This window comes from Typopeltis vanoorti, chromosome 25, assembly GCF_054136105.1.
Source record: "Typopeltis vanoorti isolate ZY-2024b chromosome 25, IOZ_Tvanoo_1.0, whole genome shotgun sequence".
Lineage (NCBI taxonomy): Eukaryota > Metazoa > Arthropoda > Arachnida > Uropygi > Thelyphonidae > Typopeltis > Typopeltis vanoorti.
The window spans coordinates 64,725,069-64,745,069 of NC_143573.1; the positions used below are offsets into that span (position 1 = coordinate 64,725,069).

The 20,001-nt window shown below is 37.2% G+C and overlaps 1 protein-coding gene across 1 annotated transcript in view; it reads right to left on the bottom strand.

Moving 5' to 3' along the window:
* Positions 1 to 20,001, bottom strand: part of LOC150092810 (uncharacterized) — a 196,560-nt gene that overhangs the window by 136,595 nt on the left and 39,964 nt on the right. The window contains exon 3 of the mRNA XM_090414285.1: positions 5,313 to 5,478. Within this exon, the coding sequence (XP_090270411.1) occupies positions 5,313 to 5,478 (166 nt within the window). The remainder of the gene's footprint in view (positions 1 to 5,312; positions 5,479 to 20,001) is intronic.

A 20,001-nucleotide genomic window follows, 5' to 3' on the forward strand; every position in this document is an offset into this window, starting at 1 on the left:
AGCTTGCATTCCTTAAAACAAAATGAAGAACTAATTTTTCTCTTATAGGTTTGTATGTGTGACAGTGAAACTTAAAAGTTTCACCATCACACACACACACACAGTTAAAACATCTGAACACTTATGCAGTTAGTGCAACTACAACTTCTCCACAGGATTTTAACAGTTGTTTTCAAGATTCTCAAAATTAGATCAACTTCACAATAATAAAGTTCCTTCTTCTTATGTTTTTTTTTTTTTTTATTTGTCATAATAAATGTTTGTGTAATCTTTGAATCCCAAGCAGAGTTCTGTGTTCTATAAATGCCATGAATCAATTGCAAGGAACATATTGATTTCATTAGAAAGACAATTAGCCTTGAAAGATTTTTTTTTTACTGAGATTTGTCGATAGCATGTCTTTTCATTCCTTGCAGATTTGTTTGTATAGTAAATTAATTCATTTCCTTTCTTTGAATCCAATTAAAACTTCCATTATTAATACTTTTCATTTTTGTGATTCTGATTTTGATTTTACTTAGACCTATTTTTTCTTTTATGATATCCTTAGTTTCTTTGTTATTTAAGTGAGCTATCAGTTTGACTAATAATTTAAAGCAGGATTGCAAAGAGAGAAAGTGTAAAAGAGCAAATAAAATTGATAAAAAAGTTTTGAAAACGCGAACAAGCAATCTGATAGACTTAACAATCGATGGTAAGAATGACGAAAGCAATACGAACGTAGCAGAAGTTGAAAAACAGAGTGCAATTAAAGGTAAGGTGGCAAGCAGTGTTGAGGGTGAATAAGCATGTATGGCTGCCGATAAAATTGAGAGAGTGAAAATGTGATGCAAGATTTGAAAGCTGAGTTGGTTAAGTTGAGGCAAGAGATGAAATGGATGTAGAGTGAAATTATGAGAATTCGAGATATGTATGGAAGAGTGAAAATGATGAAAACGAATGATATCAGTATGAAAGGGGTAACAAAAGACCCCCACCAAGTGGCATTGTATGGAAATTTGATTATTAGAAGTGTGGTAAGCAAGAAGGTAAGTTTTCCTGGAGGTAAAACGAATAGAGTGATTGAGGTATTGGATATGAGAAGTAAGTGTACAAAAGAGTTGGTAGTGGTAATAGGGATAAATGATTTGATTGGGAACAAAGAACACCTAAGATTGGATATCAGGAGGTTGCCAAGAAGGATAAAAGATAATAGTGTGATAGGAATGTAGTCAGTGTGTTGCTCAGGTATGACAGTGGTGAAATGAGGTGGAGAGCAAAGATTGTGAATGATATGTTAGTAAAAATGCGTTAAGAGAAAGGAGTGCAGTTTGTTAATGTGTGGAATGAGTTTGAAGGACAAACTGAACTTCGTGTACAAGAGTGAGGACTGCATTTGAATGGTTTGGGTGTTAGTCATTTGGAGAGACTGAAGGTAGAGAAATGAGTGCAGAGAATGAATCTGATTGAGTAAGAAGCAATGTGAAAGAGCAGGAGAGTAAGGAAGAAGAGATCGAAGTGATGGTTATGAATGAAGAAGTGGGTAGCATGAGTATGGAGAATGAGAGAACAAGTATGCAAGACAAACAGGGAAACAGGGAGGCTCAGAATGGACAAAGGAACATAGCATAAAAAAGACTGATGCTCCACCAAGAGGATGTGAATGCATGTGTAGACAAAAAGGAAAAGGGATGACTTGGAATCAAGAGAAAACAGCTGGATTTGAAGAAAATTATAAGATGAATAAAGAGAAAAAGAAATGGCTCGTGTTAAGTATATAAATCCTGAAACACACCTGAATGCAACATCACCAGAGTTCAGATTGGTATTATCAACAAAAGAAGCATGAATGGCAAAGAAATGAGTTGGCTGAGAAATAAGATTGACATAATAGGGGTGACTGAAACCAAAAAGACAAAAGCTGGTGAGATCTTATTAAGCAATAAATACAAAATGTTATATTCAGGCAATAACAATCAGGGAAAAGAAGGAGTAGCTATAGTATTCAACACTAAATAGGAGGCTAATCTTCTTGAATGGCAGGCAGTCTCAAGTAGAGTGATATGGACAAATATCAGAATAGGGAACTGGACAATGAAACTTATTTGTGCCTATGGTCCCACAGAAGGTTCTACTAAAATAGAAGTGGAGTAATTTTTGAGGCTTTAGAGAAAGCAACTGACACAATGAAAAACGAAAAGTTGGTCCTTGTTGGGGATCTAGCAGAGTAGGAAATGATTGTCAGACATACAGATATATTTTGGGAAACTTGGGAGAAAACAGCAAAGCTAATAATAATGGAAAATACCTGTTGGTTTTCTGCTCAGGACATGGATTGGTGACACAATAAGGTGATGGCTTGATTGGATAAATGAGATGGATACAGGATAGTATATTTAGATTTTGCAAAGGCTTTTGATAGATTACTGCATGATAAGTTGATAATCAAACTAGAGTGGATGGGGGTTGGATATTAGACTAGTGCATTGGATTGGAGATTGGCTATCTGATAGGTAGAAGATTTGGATGGGGATATTCAATTGTTTGCAGATGATCCAAAGTTGAGATGAACTATGAGGAGTAGAGCAGATGTTGTGGCCTTACAAGACTTGAATGAATGGGTACAGGAGTGGGGATACCAGTTCAATATTGCAAAATGTAAGGTTTTAAAATTTGGAAAACAAGGATGGGATGTAGAATTTATGTTTGGTGGGGATGTATTGTTGGAAGTGGAGGAAATAGGAGATGTTTGGGTGATGATGGATAAGGATCTAAAATTTAGAGAACATATTGCCAAAATTGTGAAGACGACAACAACAACATATTTTGAGAATGATGCAGGCCACTGACTTGTAGAAGTCAGTAAGGCCTTGATTAAGCCACATATGTTAGAAAGGGTCCAGAGGCGACTGACCAAGAGTTTCTGATATCTGTAATATTGAATATGAGGAAAGGTTGAAAAGACATAATTTTCAGAGTCTAGTGGATAGGAGGAAGAGGAGTGATACGATAGAGACATATAATTTGATAAGTGGTTGTTATAGGATCAATGTTGAAGAGGTTTTTCATAAAATGGTGAGATATCAGGAGAGAACAAGAGGTCACCCTGGAAGCTGTATAAGGAGGGTGTGAAAAAGGGAGTAAGAGGCAAGGATTTTTGCATGCAGAGTTGTGAATGATTGGAATGTCTTGCCTGAGAGTGTGGTGGTTGCAGATAATTTGAATGTGTTGAAGGCATAGTATGTTTAACTGTATGTATAAGAAAGGGACCTCTTAGATGAGTGGAGGAGCAGTCTCAGGATAATAATAATAATAATTGTTTTCAATTTCATCTTTGTGTTTAGTTTTAGCAACTTTTGAACAACAGGTTAGTATGAGCTAAATTAATCTGCACCTGCTCAGTTATAGTTAGGCAATCATTCCTTTAACTAGTGTTTAATTTCATTCAATACCTTGGTTAGTTTACTCAATGCTGATATGTCTTCTTTTAATTTCTTAAACTACTGTTCAAGGGCTTTTTCGAACTCAATTTTGTTTCCATCTTGGTGGGGTTTTTTTTGTCATCATCATCATCAAATACCTGACATGTACCCTCAAGGGGTGTACAGGATATGATAGTACTACATGAAAAATTTATATCATTACTAACTTCCAATCTACAATTTTCCTCCAAATCAGTCTGTTACTTGTCAAGACTCCAACATTATCAGATCTTATATTTCTATCGTCTAAGGCACTTTGTACCATATCAATCCACCTATCTTGGTCTTCCTCTGGGTCGTTTTCCTGTCAACCTGGCAGAGAACACTTGTTTTGCTAATCTTTCCTCGTCCATTCTGTTAAAGTGACCATATCACCTGAGATTAGCTCTGCTAACACATTCCTGGATGCTGACAATGTCAAGTTCTTTCCTAATATCTTCATTTTTAATATGATATTGCCATTGATGCCATCTGTTAACGCCTCTAATCTTTCTCAGGACTCTCATATCTGTGGTCTCTAGTCTTTGGTCAAGTGTTTTACTTCTGACCCAGCTCTCAGATCCATAAATTAAAACTGGTTTGAACACTGTCTTGTATACAGCTAATTTAGTGTTCCAACTAATTTCTCTTTTATTCCATATGAATTTATTCAATTGACTTCCTACCATACCAGCTTTGTTAATTCTGTTGTCTATTTCCATATTTAATTTACCATCTTCACTAAAAATCGTGCCTAAGTAGCTGAAAATGTTTTACTTGTTCCACAGGTTCTCCATTCAAAACACAATTGACATTTTCAACGATTCTAGCTATTTTCATTGTCTTTGTCTTTTTATTGCTGACCATCATACCATATCTATTACAACAGTTATTCAATTTAGTCAGGGAATCTTGCAAACTTGTAGCAGATTTATTTAGAAGTATAACATCGTCCGCATAAAGCAAAGAGCTGGCATTAACATCTCCAATTCTGATATTATGTTTAATGCCACTTTCCTTCATAATGTGATCCATATAGATAATGAATAACATCCTTGTCTCACACCAGATTTAACATTAAACCATCTTCCTGTACTTCCTTCAATTCTAACTGCTGACTTACCACTCAAATAAAGGCTAAGTATTGCTTGATATAATGCCCCATTAACACCATATAACTGTAGCATATTGAATAGCTTCTCTCTTAGCACTTTGTCATATGCCTTTTCCAGATCGACAAAACTTAAATACAGATCTTTGTTATATTCCCATGCTTTCTCAACTATTTGTCGTAAAGTGAAGACCTGATCCTGACAGCCTCTATTTGGCCTGAATCCTGCTTGTTCTTCACCAAGCTTTTCTTCCAGAATTCTTCTCAACCGTTTCTCAAGTATATTGGCATAAATCTTGCCCGGAACACTCAGTAGGGAAATATCTCTGTAATTCTCACATTCAGTTTTATTTCCCTTTTTATACATGGCTACTATTAGAACTCTACTCCAATCATCGGGAATTCGTCCCTCTGTCCAGGCTTTCTGAACTATGCAGTGCATCCACTGTAAGACTCTTATACCACCATACTTCAGCATTTCTGGTCGAATATCATCTACTCCTGATGCCGTTCCACATTTCAAGCATATTTTTTTTTTGTCCAAGTTGTAATTATGTTTCAATTCTCAATGATATGTTTCTTTTCTGCATGTATGCATACATTATACACTGCACAGAAGTTGATCAAAAAGCTTAGAGCTGATTTTTTTTTTTTTACTGCTGTGATATTTTATATGCATTTCTGATTGCTAGCATAAATTTATGTAATAATATTATTTAGAACTTAAATTTAAGTAATCTTAATATATATATTTTACTTACATGTTCTTTGAACGTTCTCTGTTGATGTTTGGATTTTACAAGAAAATAAGCTGTTGCCCAATCTCCTGATATTAATTGCTCATACGCCTTCTCATAATTCTGATGGATTTTAAAATCTCTGGCAATACGACGAAGTTCATCTCTGTTAACTTTAGGAGGTCTGAATCTTTCACATGATAAGAAAAAGTAATTTATTAATTTTGTATGAAAGTAATAATAAATAATGGAATAAATAATTCTGAACATTTAAAACAGTAAAAGAGAAAACACTTCTAGATATATGAAGATGCCAGACAATGCTAATGTTTAGTTGTTGTTTTTTCCCCACTCCACACTGTTTTCTTTAACAATTATGAAATATTAATGAAATCAATATTCAGCCTTAATGAGCAGTTAGTGAACCGTTTATTAATGTTAACTGCTGCCAGATACCAACTTAGCTGAACCTCTGCTTCTGGATATGCTATAAATGTGTAACAACGTCCCTGTGAATACTCAGAAGATCACATGCTTACAAGAAAATTCATGTTTCATTTTACTTCTCACAAAATATTTAGTAACAAGATTATTGTTAAAATTATTATTTCAGACTCAAGATTATACTAATGCTGAAATTGCATAGCATGTATAGAGTGCATGTGATTTATTAGCAGTTAATTAACCATAGGACATGTTTATAGCTGTACCTAATACTCAGACAGAAGATTTGAAACAAATACAAGAGTAATTTTGCATTCTAAATACCAAAGAAAAAATCATCCTTTAATGTTCGTAATTCAAACCGACTTTCCTTCTTTAATTCCAGATCAAACTGGAAGAGATGCAGAAGTATCTGCTGTTGATAATAATGTAACAAAAACTGAATGTATCCATCAGATTTACCATATCATTATTAAGAGAGACCTTCCAGAGCAGCAAAAGAAAAGTGAGGTCTTATCAGGGCCTTGTAAAGAGGCAAAATAACATCCTTATCTTTACAGGTCAAAGTTCATTCCCATGAACTTCAACCTTCCTATCTACCAACACTCCAAAATCCCCAGCCAGATCAGTTTTTTTTAGTATAATCCCACCAATATAATACGACATTTGATATCTAATCACGCCCAGGTGCATGACTTTACATTTACTGACATTGAACTTTTCTATGCTGAATCTATTCAAATCATTCTGCAAATACTGCCTATCAACCACATTCCTGACTACCCTACAGCAAATCCTTTCCAATGCCATTAATGTACAGATTGAATAATAGTGGACCAAGGACTGATTCTTGTGGTGAATCATTAGTTATTTTATTTTATTTTTTTTAATTAGTCTTTGTACTGCTTATGGGCAGTACTAGCCTTAACATCACGTCCAGACATCTTGTCTGGACTTGATATAGACCTAAGCCTTTACAAGTGTTTTACCCATGCCTGTTCTTGTTATCATTGTAGTCATTCTCTGTAACGTCCTGTAGTCATTCTCTGGCATGGCGTTGCCATGCCACCAGTGTGCCCTGTAGGGCTTTCAAGGAAAGAACTTTTATATCCTTCTGCGTAAGCCCAAGCTGTTTTAAGTCTTTATAACTATCTGCGCTCCATATACCATGTAAAGAGATGGTGCCACTGGTAAACCTCGGAGTTGCCCCATGCTCCTCCCGTATCTTACTAACTAGATCTTGGTTATTCTTATAATAGTTTACCTTATTATTATGGCTATAGGCTAGTGGGTGCCCTGTTCCCACCACCTGGGCATCAACTACCCAAACATTACCATCTCTTTTAATCACTAAGTCTGGCTTACGCAAACCTGCGGAGGTCCTATAATGTGGTTTCACTGCGGTCTTCCAACCTTTGTTCTTAAAGCGGTAGTTCAGAACAGAGACCACGGCGTCATGCCTCCGCACGCAGATACCCATGGATGTGGAAGAAACTCTGGGCTATATGAGACAATGTCTCACTGTAGTGGCAGCCAGCCCTACAGTTTGAGATGTCACTACCCCATCGAGCTGTGCGGGGCTCGAGTGGGTAGGGCATTGATCCTCGTCCTGATTAGGTCAATATACTCGAACTCAGGGAGGAGTCTAGTGCTATCCCTTACCCAATCATGCTGGGGAGGCACCAGATATGACTCTTTTAAAGGAGCACCATCTACAAAAGAGTGCAGCAGAGATGCCCATCTCTTGTGTTCTGCAGGTGCTGACTCAATTAAGGTACCGTGATAATGGGACCAGCCTTTAGCCTGCCTAAAGTCTTCTTGCATTAATGGGCTATAGAAAGCCTCTGCAAATAGGGGGAGAAGATAGTTCTAATTTCGCGATTCTGGACAGCCGCAGGCGTGAGATCACCCATTTAAGTGATGGAACTCCGGGCCCGCTGTCCTTCACCCTCATGTGGAAATATGCTGTAGGTGTGTCAGGCAGCAGTCAGAGTCATGATCTCACAGCTGAACAGATAGACCTGTCCATTCGGGACAGTACCGAGATATATGTCCTACCAAGCACCAACTTGTGGTAAAAGTGAGGTAGGGATAGTGGGAAAGGAAAAACAGTCTTTGCTAGGGCTTGAGAGGAGCTTTCCTCAAAGAAGCGATCCCAGCTTCTAGGATAGAAGGGACAGAAGACCTTCCCTTTGGGGTGAACATGATACCGAGGTATCTCCACTCTTCCAGAATGGTCAAAGCATGCAATGGCCTCCAGTGCAGGGAAAACTCTATAGTCTCGACCTTAAGAGGGTCGAGGGGACAAGAGCTAAAAAGCAGGACTTCTCTACATTAATAGAAAGGCCTTGAATAGAGAAAAAGTCAAACTGCCCAGTCAAGAAGTTCCTACAAGCCTACCTTAGTAGAGGCTATGAGAATAAGATCGTCCACAAAAGCCATAGCATTAAAGGAAGAAGCGCCTAGAGTAGCCTATATGGCTAGGAAGAGAGTGGAGAAACGCAACTATGATGCAGTTAAAGAAAAGGGAAGATAGAGGATCACCCTGGCGAACACCCCGCGCTGTGGGAATAGAAGTCGCACGGGATCCTGTAGTGATGGAGATCCCAGAAAGGGTTCTGGACATCCAGCAATAGACAGTGCTCGAAGGAGAGCAGGAAGGGAGACACTATCAAAGGCCTTTTGGAGGTCTAGTGACACTATATATAGAGGCTTGAGGCAGCGTTGGGAATCAGAGAGAAGAGAAGATATATATATTCTCTGCACAGCCGTCTGAAGGGACAAAAGCTCTCTGTCTATAATTATACTGTATATGTTGCTGAAGTCGTTTAACTAAGATTTAATGATAGAGTCTAAGTATCACAGGGAAGATGGTAATAGGTCTAAAGTCTGGTACACAGACTTGAAGTTTTTTTCTTCGGAATGAAGATAGTTCTTGAAGTGCATAGGTATAGTGGTATTGCTTTACTGGAAAGGAGAATGTCCAATAAGTCTTGAAGAATCTTAAGCGGCACCTTCCGAAGCCTAGACGCAGGAAAGCATCAGGTTCGGAAGTGGAAAAATTGGATGGAAGAGCTGCTTTGATCTCCTGGATGGAGACAGGCTGGTAAATTTTAAAGGGCAGGAATGGTCCTCAATATCGTAGGATGGTCATCATCAAGGAAGTGTGGAGGTGAAGCAGAAAAGACTGTACTCCAGAATCTAAATCTTGAATTCAATCTTGCAGGCTCACATCCCCCCATATACCACTTTCTGTTTTCTGTCATTAACCTTCCTGTTTATCGATGTTAATATTTTATTATCCAATCCCATATTCTCCAATTTATGCAACAATCTTCCATGCTGTGTCAAAAAGCCTTGGCAAAATCCCATTCCCCTTGTCTAGCTCAATGGTAACATGATTATAGAATGCGAGCAAGTTGCTAAAATATGACCTTCCCTTGGTAAACAAATGCTGTTCATTTCAAAGTAAAAATTCTCTGTCAACCAATTTCTGAATGCAAGTCCTAAACCATCTTTTCAAAAATTTTCACCACCACCACAACTGAGATGGATTGGTTGATAGTTGAATACATCGGTCTTTGCACCACCCTTGTGCAATGGGATTACTATATATTCTTTCCACTCCTGCAGAATCTTCCCTGTTCTGAGGCTCAAATTATATAGCCTAGTTAAAAGAATATCCAGTTCAACCGAACACTCTTTTAGCATCCATGGTGATATCCCATCAGTCCCTATTGCTAAATATGTACTGATGGAATATCAGAATGTTGCAGTTTTGGCAACAGCTCTAATACCTTCTCCTCATGTACCTGAATTTCTTCATTCAGTGAAGAGGTAGCAGCAAGTTCAGTGTTGTATATACCAGGCTGAAAGCTTTCAGAAAAATGGGCACTCATTAACTGAACAACTTCTTCTATCTGTCACTCTCACACAATCTGCATTCAGTAGAGTTATTCTTTCATATTCGTTTTTTCTTTTACTTGCAGCATAGCGATTGAATTCTTGTGGGTCTTTAGCATGCAGTCAGTTTCTTTTCATACTCAGACTTTGCTTTCCAGACAACAGTTGTGACCATTTTAGCCTGCTGCTTAATTTTCATAATGTATATCATCCTTATGCACACGGCATCATCCTTTTCTTACAAATCTCTTGCTTAATAAGATTACACATCCATTTGACTCCTACCCTATTTATTCTTCGAACTTTCAGGACACATTCTGATATTGCATCATTTAAGTATTGTTTAAATGCTTCCCATGCACTGTCGATATTCTTCCCATCCAGCAACCAATCCCATTCCACTGAATTCAGTATACTTCCCACGTAGTCATAATTTCCTGCTTTGTAGTTCAGCAAGTAGCCTTTTCTGAATGGAACATTCAAACACTTAGCCAACATTTCCCAAGTGAGTACCACATGATCACTATCACCAACTAGAGAACCAGAGGCATAATAGTTGTGCCTTTAATTGAAACATTCTCTGACACTATAATCAAATCTAACTCTTTGACCTTGAATTCCTTCAGTCACATGCTGCTTGACGAAGCTATCTCTCCAAGTTCAATAAATTCAGTTTTATTGTTCTTATGAGATTTTACTGCTACCCAATCAATGTTTGGGTAATTAGTCCTCCATTATGATTACTTTTTTGCAAAAAAAAAAGGGGGGGGGTTGATGATTTCTTTGTCACTAGCAACTGATCCACCAGGTCTGTAATAACACCCACTGTGTATTTAATCTTGTTAGGCTCCACCTCACACCAGATGGCTTCAGACTCACTGCTACATGAAAAACTGTTACTAATATTGTAGTCATAGGTCTCAACTCCAACTGGATTCAAGTCATCCCATATCATTAGCATCGTGTCCCTCCTCTTCTATCCTTCCTGAAAATATCCTTTGCACTCGATAACAGTTAGTATGTGTTTCTAATAGCCATGTCTCACTAATGCTTACAATATGAGGTCCCAACATATTGATTAAGGCAACAAACTACCCCTTTGTCTCTGATACTCCTAGCATTCATGTACAGACATGTTCTTTTGTATGCTCTTGTGAATGTTGAACAACTTGCAGATCTCTGTTCTTCTCTAGTGCATTATATGCAGACATCTTTGTACATGCTTGATTGATGTGAACCAGACGAACACAAAATTGAAATTGTTCTCTCCTTGTAATCATTTATGATAATGCCCATTCCTGTCATTAATAGTTACTAATATTTTCAGTCTTACACCCAGATTCTCAACATTCTTCCCATTATAATTTAGTTTCTTTGACTCTCTGTGTTAGGTTTATAAATTATTAGTTTTTCAAGACTCCTGATACCAAATGCATTCAAGTGATGGCCATCCCTCTTACAAATCCAATCTACCCTCAAACTCACTCCATACAACCAAAAACTTACATTCATTCCTTCTATACAGCTTATGCATCAAATCGTTTGCCAACATACCCTTAATTCATTTTTATCATGTCGAGATAATATATTTATGATGTTGACGATCTCACTCTTCACTCTTGCTTCTTCTAACAACCCTTTCACATCTTCTCTCATACTGAAGTTATTGCTAGTTAAGTCATTAGTACCTACGACAATTATGATCTCGTTTACTTTTCTTTTCTGTTTTTGAAATGCATGTGCTATACAGGTAACCCTCGTATAACGCGGTACTTATACAATGGGGTTTCGATATAATGCGGCCTACAAATTGTAGTAACCCTTGTTGAATGCAGTACTTATATAAAATGCAGTTTCGATATAAGACGGTCAAAAAACTGTAGTAACCCTTTATCTTTTCATATATTTTTCACCTTGTGACTTAAAAATCAAATTTTATCTTCGATAAATTTGCTTCTGTTCATATCGCGCATGTACATAGTTATATTAGGGGCCAAAATAACCTTTTGCATGCATGTACGTCAATTGTTTACTGTATAAAGTATTTATTGTTGAAAATTGTCTTCGTTTTCTGCCAGGAAAGCGCATTAAAAATTATAAGTGTGTTAATCTCAAGCTGAGCAGTTTATTTTTTGGTGAGTTACATACAATATGTAATGCTTTTTTTTATGTAAAAAAAAATTATTTTTATAGTAATGGCCACTTATAGCACTTTTGCGATATATGTGTTTGTTAACAGGGATACCCATCCACTGTAAACTGTCAAGGTAACAATTGAACAAGACTGAAGATACATTCGGTTTCGATCAGCACATGAGACTCAACCTTCGTGAACTTCTTCAAAAGTGCTCCAATCTCTTCAATAGTGAATTAATTGATGGGGAAATAGATTTAAATGAGGAGGAACTGGTACAGTTAATAGATAACGTCGAACCAAATGGCAGGGAAAGTTCTGCCGAAGATTCTGATTGTGATGAATCCTTTAAAAAATTCAGTTTAAAGAAATTAGAAGGATTGGACTTGGCCAGAAAGTTATTTTATGGATAATGATTTCTCAATGGAGTGCTCCAGAAAATTCACGAGACAACTTGATATTTGTTTAGCTCCATATTATGAACTTAATAAAAAATTGCAGCATAGCGGTAAGCAAGGTCTTATTACTGACTCCTTGATAACTAAACCAGTCGAAGTATGCAATGACAATTATACTAATGATGTCCAAGAGATTTCAGGTGATGATGACGTCCGGCCACTCGTAAATAAAGAACATCCAGATCCAGATCCTAGTAGAATATTCGCGAGTAGAAACTTCAAGAACACCAATGAGTACAGGTAACCCTTGTATAACTACGATATGTTAGTTTTGAAGAGAGTGATGACGATTAAAATATACACCACTTTATTTTATTTTGCCTAAAACATTTATGTATTATGTGCAATGAAGTTTACGTACAATTTATAATTTTATACTATGTTTTGCTTCATAGTTTATATTATGTTATCTTAACTTACATGAATTACCTGAATTAAAAAAAAAATTTTTTGTTCGATATGTCATTGTTTACATAATCTTAAAAAAAAAAAAAAAAAAAAAAACGATTTCGGAACCTAACCCTACTTTTCCTATGTGATCCGAGTCTCGCATAACACGATTTATACAACGCGCCATTTTTGTGGAACCTAACATCCGCGTTATACGAGGGTTACTTGTATTTTTAATTTTTGCTCTGGGAAAAATTGACGTTATAACCCACTCATCAACAGCATGTTTTATGATAGAGTCACCATGTCAAATAATATCCATAAAACATGCCTGACTTACCTGATTCTGTGCTGTGTTGTTTCTATTTTGCTGTTTAATTTTCTTCTCCTTCCTGTGTTCATTCAAACACTTCAATTTTCTGTAATTCCCGCATTGTCTGTCTAATAATCTGCTTCAACTTCGTGATTTTGTATGTTAATTCATTTTCAATATCCTTCTTAGCAGGGCAAATCTTCTTGTTCTCAATTTTGCTGTGGACAATATGGTTGACAAAAGTAAAGTAATCTTGTTAAATGTGTAATGTACAGTTTATTACTTTTGTAACAAAATTTATTATTTTTTAATATGTTATTTTCATATAGTCTTCATATTACATATTTTCATATGATGTTCATCTAAATTCAAAAATGAAAATTTATAAGAAATTTCCAAGTTTTCCCGAGTTGTGTTAATTGGTTTCTAGCACTGCTATAGTTAAATCGGAAAAATATACTTGAATTTTTTTTTTTTTTATATTAAAGTAAGGTACAATTTTTATAACATGATTTATTTAACTAACTGAAAATATTTTTTGCTTTGATGGAAATGACAGATAAAACAACTGAAAAGAAGCCAAAAACAAAAAACAATTTCTTTAGTATATATTGGATGTCTTTTTTTCCATGATATTCTTTGGAATGTGTATACGGAGTAAAAACAGGATTGGATGTATTTAATGCTGCAATATCTTAATAAAAATGTTATAAAACACTAAATACACTAAAAATATAAAAAAAAAAAAATCTACACTCATATACTATACAAAACTAATTTTCTAACGGAAAAACACAATAAAACAGATAAAAATCCCCACATTTCAAAGAGCACTAAATTCATTGACCAATCAGAAATCAAAATAATTCTCACCATTATTCAAATACTTTTATTGATCAAAGTTACTGAAAGATCAACTGTATATTGATGAATATACTGTTGTATGTTAGCTCACTTATTGGTAACTCATACCATAACCTTGGAAATATTGTAGTCCCCCCCCTTATCCATGGGGGATACATTCTAAGACCCTGAGTGGATACCTGAAACCATGGATAGTATCGAACCCTATATATACTATGTTTTTTCCTATACATACATGTATACCTATGATAAACTTTAACTCATAAATTAGGCGCAGTAAGAGATGAACAATAACTAATAATAAAAAGAACAATTATAACAATATACTGTAATAAAAGTTATGTGAATGGAATCTTAGCAATCTCAGCATAAGATTTTTTTTCTTTCCTTATGAAGTAGAGAACTTTCACCTTTTCACTTAAAGGAAGTACTTTATGGCTTCTCTTTGGCATATTTGAATTGCCAGCATCATTATTCTTGTGCTTTCGGGCCATTATTAAGTAAAATCACTGGAAACTTGGATTTTTCATCCCCCCAGAACAAGCAAACCGGCCCAGTGAACACACATGGATTACAGTCATGAATACATCCTAGCCATATGCCGGTTCCCGAGCCAATATAAAATTGAGGGGTTGGGGAAAGCAATGGTGAACTACCCTGTAAAAATCTCACCAGGAATACTTTGTGGGTAATGCCTACAAAAGTTACTTATAGTCGGAAACGACTGGAAGGGAAAATCTGTCAATCATTAAGTAAAATAAGGGTTACTTGAACACAAGCACTGCAATACTGCGACAGTTGATCTTATAACCCAGACGGCCACTGTGTGACCAACAGGTGGGTAACGTATGCAGTACATCACGGATACACAGGCACAGTAAGGACACAGGGATGATTCGCATACTGGGCAGAATGGAGTGAGATTTCACCATGCTACTCAGAATGGCATGCAATTTAAACTTATGAATTGTTTATTACTGGAACTGACTTGGAAAAGTTGCATGTGTGGTCTCTAGACCAGAGTTTCTAGATTATCTAATTCTTATCTCAACCTAATGTGTAGGTTTAAAGCCATTATAAGAAGCCCAGTCATGAAAAGGTCCATGCATGTGCACACATAAATCCAAATTCAACCAAACTTAAAACAATGTTTTCATATTTGAGATAGTGCATTGCAATCCTCCCTAAAAATGCTTGAAGCTATCCAAAAGAAGGCAGTCTATTTAATACATGACACTCTCTGACTCACAGATTTACTCCAAGTATTTTCTAAACGAGACTAGTTATAGCCAATGCCTTATTAATAGGATATTTTCATAGGCACCATTCCAAATATCAACATTATATCTTCACCTTCTTCTAAGCATGTTAAAACAAACAGCTCATTATCTACAAGTATATACAGTTCAACATCAATCTTATTGAAAACCAACTTCTTATCCTTCTTATTCTTATCCTGCACAGCACTACACATTTTGCATGGTGCTGTGCAGATGACAGTGAAATTCTCCACAGATGTTATGTGGGCACAGCGGCCTTGTCCAGTCCTAAATCTTTAGCTGACTCCAGAGGTGTCGAGGTAGATTGAATTCTGGAAGTTTGATGGTTGGATCTGTAATCGGGTACTTGTTTGTAGTTCGTTCCAGTCCACTCTACCAATCCTGGGGACCATCATCTGGTATTTCCACAAGCCATATGGGATATATGGAAGTAAGGCAGAGAGCTGGAGGTGGAGAGATATCCTGATGTATATGTTGTTCCTGATTTACTTTATTTCTTTGATGGTAGCTTCTGAAATAAGGAGAGAGTGATGTGGGAAAGAACAGGTACCCATGGGAAAATTGTAGATATTAAGGAACCTGAGATAGTTTTCATTATGTTGGAGGTTTAATGGATTTTTTACAACACTCAGAAAGAATTAAATTAGAATTTAATACTCCTATATTTCGTCCTAGTCACTAGGACATCTACGGGGATTACAAAAACAATTAATGTAACATGCACACAAAAACTTACAATACTAAGCCCAACCACGTGGGTGACACTAAAGTCCTATCTAGGTGGAGCGCCCTCTATGGGCGGTAGTAGGCGGCCTGGAATGTAAGGTGGGACCTCTGGTGATGAGTGTTTCCAAATCTTCGGAAGCTTAATGCAACCGTATTTGTTAAGATTTGGTTGGTTTCTGAGAGCTGCTGCTGCTTCTAAAAAAAGTCTCTCTTTCTTGAATTTGCTGTGGTGGAGCATGGTGGTTTTCTTCCATGATACTCTGTGGGTGGTGTCCAAAACATGGTCAGCCAAACCTGAATGGCCATAGTTGTGTTTAACGATGTACGACTTGTGTTCCTCCAGGCAGATGGATGCTGATCTGCCTGTCTGTCCAAAGTACGCAAGCTTACAGGAACAGGGTACTTTGTAAACTCCAGGCAGAGAGAGAGGGGGGAGCTGATCTTTCGTAGAACGGATAAGGGTAGCAAGTTTGCAGTAGGGCTTATATGCTGTGTGTAGGTTATACTTTTTTAGTATCTTGGCTATTTTTTCCGAAGTGCCTCGGATGTAGGGTATGGTGATGGCATTTTTAAATTCTTGTTGATGAGAGGGACGGGGAATGGGGGAGGAATTAATTATTTTTTTGATACTGTGTTCACTGTAGCCATTGGAGAGGAAAGTTCTGAGTATGTGGTTAAGCTCAGTAGTGAGGGCAGTTCCACTGGAACAAAGATTGTGGGCTCTCTTGGTAAGGGTTTTAATGATGCCATATTGTTGTGAGGGGTGGTGGTGGGAGAGTTTGTGAATGTATCTGCCTGTGTGTGTGGGTTTCTGTATACAGTGAAGGCAAGTGTATCATTGGGCAGGCACGTGACTAAGGTGTCTAGGAAGGGTAAACAATTGTTCTTTTCCTTTTCCATAGTAAACTGGATTCTTGGATGTAGGCTATTGAGATGACAGAGGAAGGAGTCTAAAGTGTCTGCGCCATGAGGCCAAATAGAGAACACTTCATCTACATATCTTAGCCAGATAGAAGGTTTGAGTGGGGCTGCGTCTATGGCTCATTTTTCGAAATCTTCCATATAGAAATTGGCAAGGGGGGGTGAGAGGGGGGAACCCATGGCGGTTCCTTCTATCTGCTTGTAGATTTTGTTATTCCAAGAGAAATACCCAGAGTTGATGGCAAAGGAAAAGAGATCTAAGATGTCAGAGGGGAAAACGTTTTCTAAGAGAGATAAAGTGTCAGTTAAGGGAATATTGGTAAACAAAGAGGAGATATCAAAGCTTACCAATATGTCTGTATTGTTCAAGGTTAAATTTTCTGTGAGGGCTTTAAAGTGGGTCGAGTTTTTTATATAGGAAGCTGAATTTCCGGTGAGGGAGGGACAGAGAGTTTGGCCAGCTGTTTAGACAGTCTGTAACAAGGTGCATTGGTGGCATCTACTATAGGTCTGAGTGGGGAATTGGGTTTGTGGATTTTTGGTAAACCGTATATTCGGGGGGGACGGGAGCGGAAAGGTTTAAGTTTTTTCGTGACGTCAGGGGGCCAGGAGGTTACTTTTTTAAGTAAGATTTTTAATTTCTTAACTTGTGTTTTTGTGGGGTCGTGTTCTAGCGGGATGTAGGTAGCGCGATCGCGGAGGATAGTGTTCATTTTACGATTGTATTCGCTGGTATTAAGCACAACTGTGGCATTACCCTTATCCGCTCTGGTGATGACGATACTTTTTTCTTTGCGTAGTTTCTGGAGAGCCATGCGTTGGACATAAGATAAGTTACTTTTTGGAGGTGAAGAGTGAGCGAGGATGTTGGCTACGTCGAGTCTGATGTTGTTGGCTACCTCCGACGGTAAGCGACCGATCCTCCGTTCGACGTTAACTATTACATCGAGCACCGGCACTTCTTTCGGGGCGACGGCAAAATTACGGCCGAGGCGCTGACGGCATCCTCGTTGAGCCTTTTGGAAGAGAGATTAATTACTGTCTGAGGCGGTTGAATTTGTGGTTGTGGTTTGTCTTTAACCAGGTTGCTGTATTTCTTGACGTGTTTGTTTTTTATTTTTTGAAATTCTCTCTGTGCGGAAGTTTCCGAAATGTCAGAGAGAATCGACCAAAGTTCAGGGTTAAGAACGGTGGAGAGCTCTGTATGTAGGGAGCCAATGGCGGCGTTCGTCACTGCGAGGGCGGCACGAGTAGAGGCGATTTGCTCGCGTAGTAATGCTAGGCTGGCACGTTTATATATACGGAGTGCTTTTTTGGAATGGAAATTGGTCTTCATTTTCATTCACCGAAATGCATTAAAATGAAGACCAATTTCCATTGTTATGTTAAGTTGTGTGTCCACAAGAGTCATGTGGTGACTTCGGCTCCAAACTGGCAAACAATACTCTCAAACAGGGAAGACTAGAGCATTGGGCTTCTGTTCTAAGAGTTGAGGCATTATATCCCCAAGTTATGCCTGTCAGCTTGTTTATTATGTTCCTGGCAGATATCTGTATAAAGCAACAAAATAATCAACTGCCAAAAAAAATCTAAAAATTACTAGAACAAATAATCTCCAATAGGAAAAAGAAAGGCTCATCTGAATTCACAAACAAGTAGAACATTAACATCAGAAAGGTAGCTCTTCTGAAGCATGGAGGAGTGATGTGGGAAAGAACAGGTAACCATATGAAAGTTGTAGATATTAAGGAACCCGAGATAGCTCTCAGTATTATGTTAAGCTGTGTGTTCATGAGAGCTGCGTAGTGACTTCATGCTCCAAACTAGCAAACAATACTCTGCAACCAGTGTGAGACACTGCCCCACTTATTAGAAGCTTGAAGTGGCTTGAAAAAGTTTCATGTTTCGTCTCTAGAGCAAAGTTTCTGGACCTATATAAAAATAAATAAATAAAGTACAAAAAAAATATAAAATTGATAAAAATGGCAAAAAATAATTCTTAGCCCACCCACAGTACAAAATGTACTATAGGTTTATAATCTTTTGTGGGTGGGAACCACACATACAAAAAAAAAAAAAAAAAAAATCCTGCAGGACAGATTACTGCAAAAATCTATCCTCATCCAGCTTTATTCAAATCTGTACACAAGCAATATTCCTCCAACAACTAGTTGAAAGTTTATCTATGCTGATGATAGTCATTGCCACCAAAGGATGTTTAAGATCATTAAGCAAAGATCTAAGCTTACTACAAAATTACTTTGAAAGCTGAGGACTATCTCCTAATCCGAGCAAGACTGTTGCTTCTGTTTTCCATGTAAATAACCATGAGGCTCATAGAAAACTAAAAATAAACTTCTGCAACAGGACTCTAATCCATGAAAGGAATCCTTGTTATCTTAGTGGCACACTTCACTGTAGTCTTAACTTACTGAAAACATTTGGAAAAATTAAATGTAAAATTTTTTAAATTAATTTCATTGTAGAAAGTTCTTTCACTTGGTTACAAAGTAAATTATACTTGCCAAGAAATTATATTCATGTTTAATATCAGTGAGCATACTTCACAACAAACAAAGTCTGGTGTGAAGTATCCTTGCAATAAGGATTAATCAATTTAAAGAATTAAACAATTATATAAGTTCATGGCAAGTATAATTTCAATTAATTTCATAAAAACTTTACCCATTATCCACTTCCATTTTTTTCATGCCAGGTTCTTGGCTTCTTGAAAACCTAATTAATGATCTGATAAGTGTGGATACTCTTATCTGCATGCACTATGTCAACAACCATGTTCTAGCTGGTTGGGCTGTGTTGTGGGATGAAAATTCTGAGTTTATGTAAAGATAGGCTTAGATGTTGGTGATTATTTAATAACAGCATCTCATGGTATAAACAAAACCAGAAGAAAAATAAATAATTTATTGAACATCTTAGGTAAAACACACAATCTTCAATTAGACAGACATAGAAACAATTGTAACAGAAAAGGAACTAATGTCCCAAGTGCCATCTGGGGGGGGGGATGAAGTTAATTCAGAGATGTCAAGCTAAATGTGGTTTTAGAAAGACCATCTCCCTGATCTTTGACAAATTCATGCACCATGCTTGTTAAGGTCAGGGGAGTGTGTTTTTATAACTGATGCTGGCACAAGGACATTCCAAAATGGTCTCTCAGACCATTAGCAACTTCTGTGCAGCACAAATCATATCCTTCCAAATTCAACCCTATTGTAAAGAAATATCTAGAGCATGGTCTGCCAGTCCTCACTTGCCA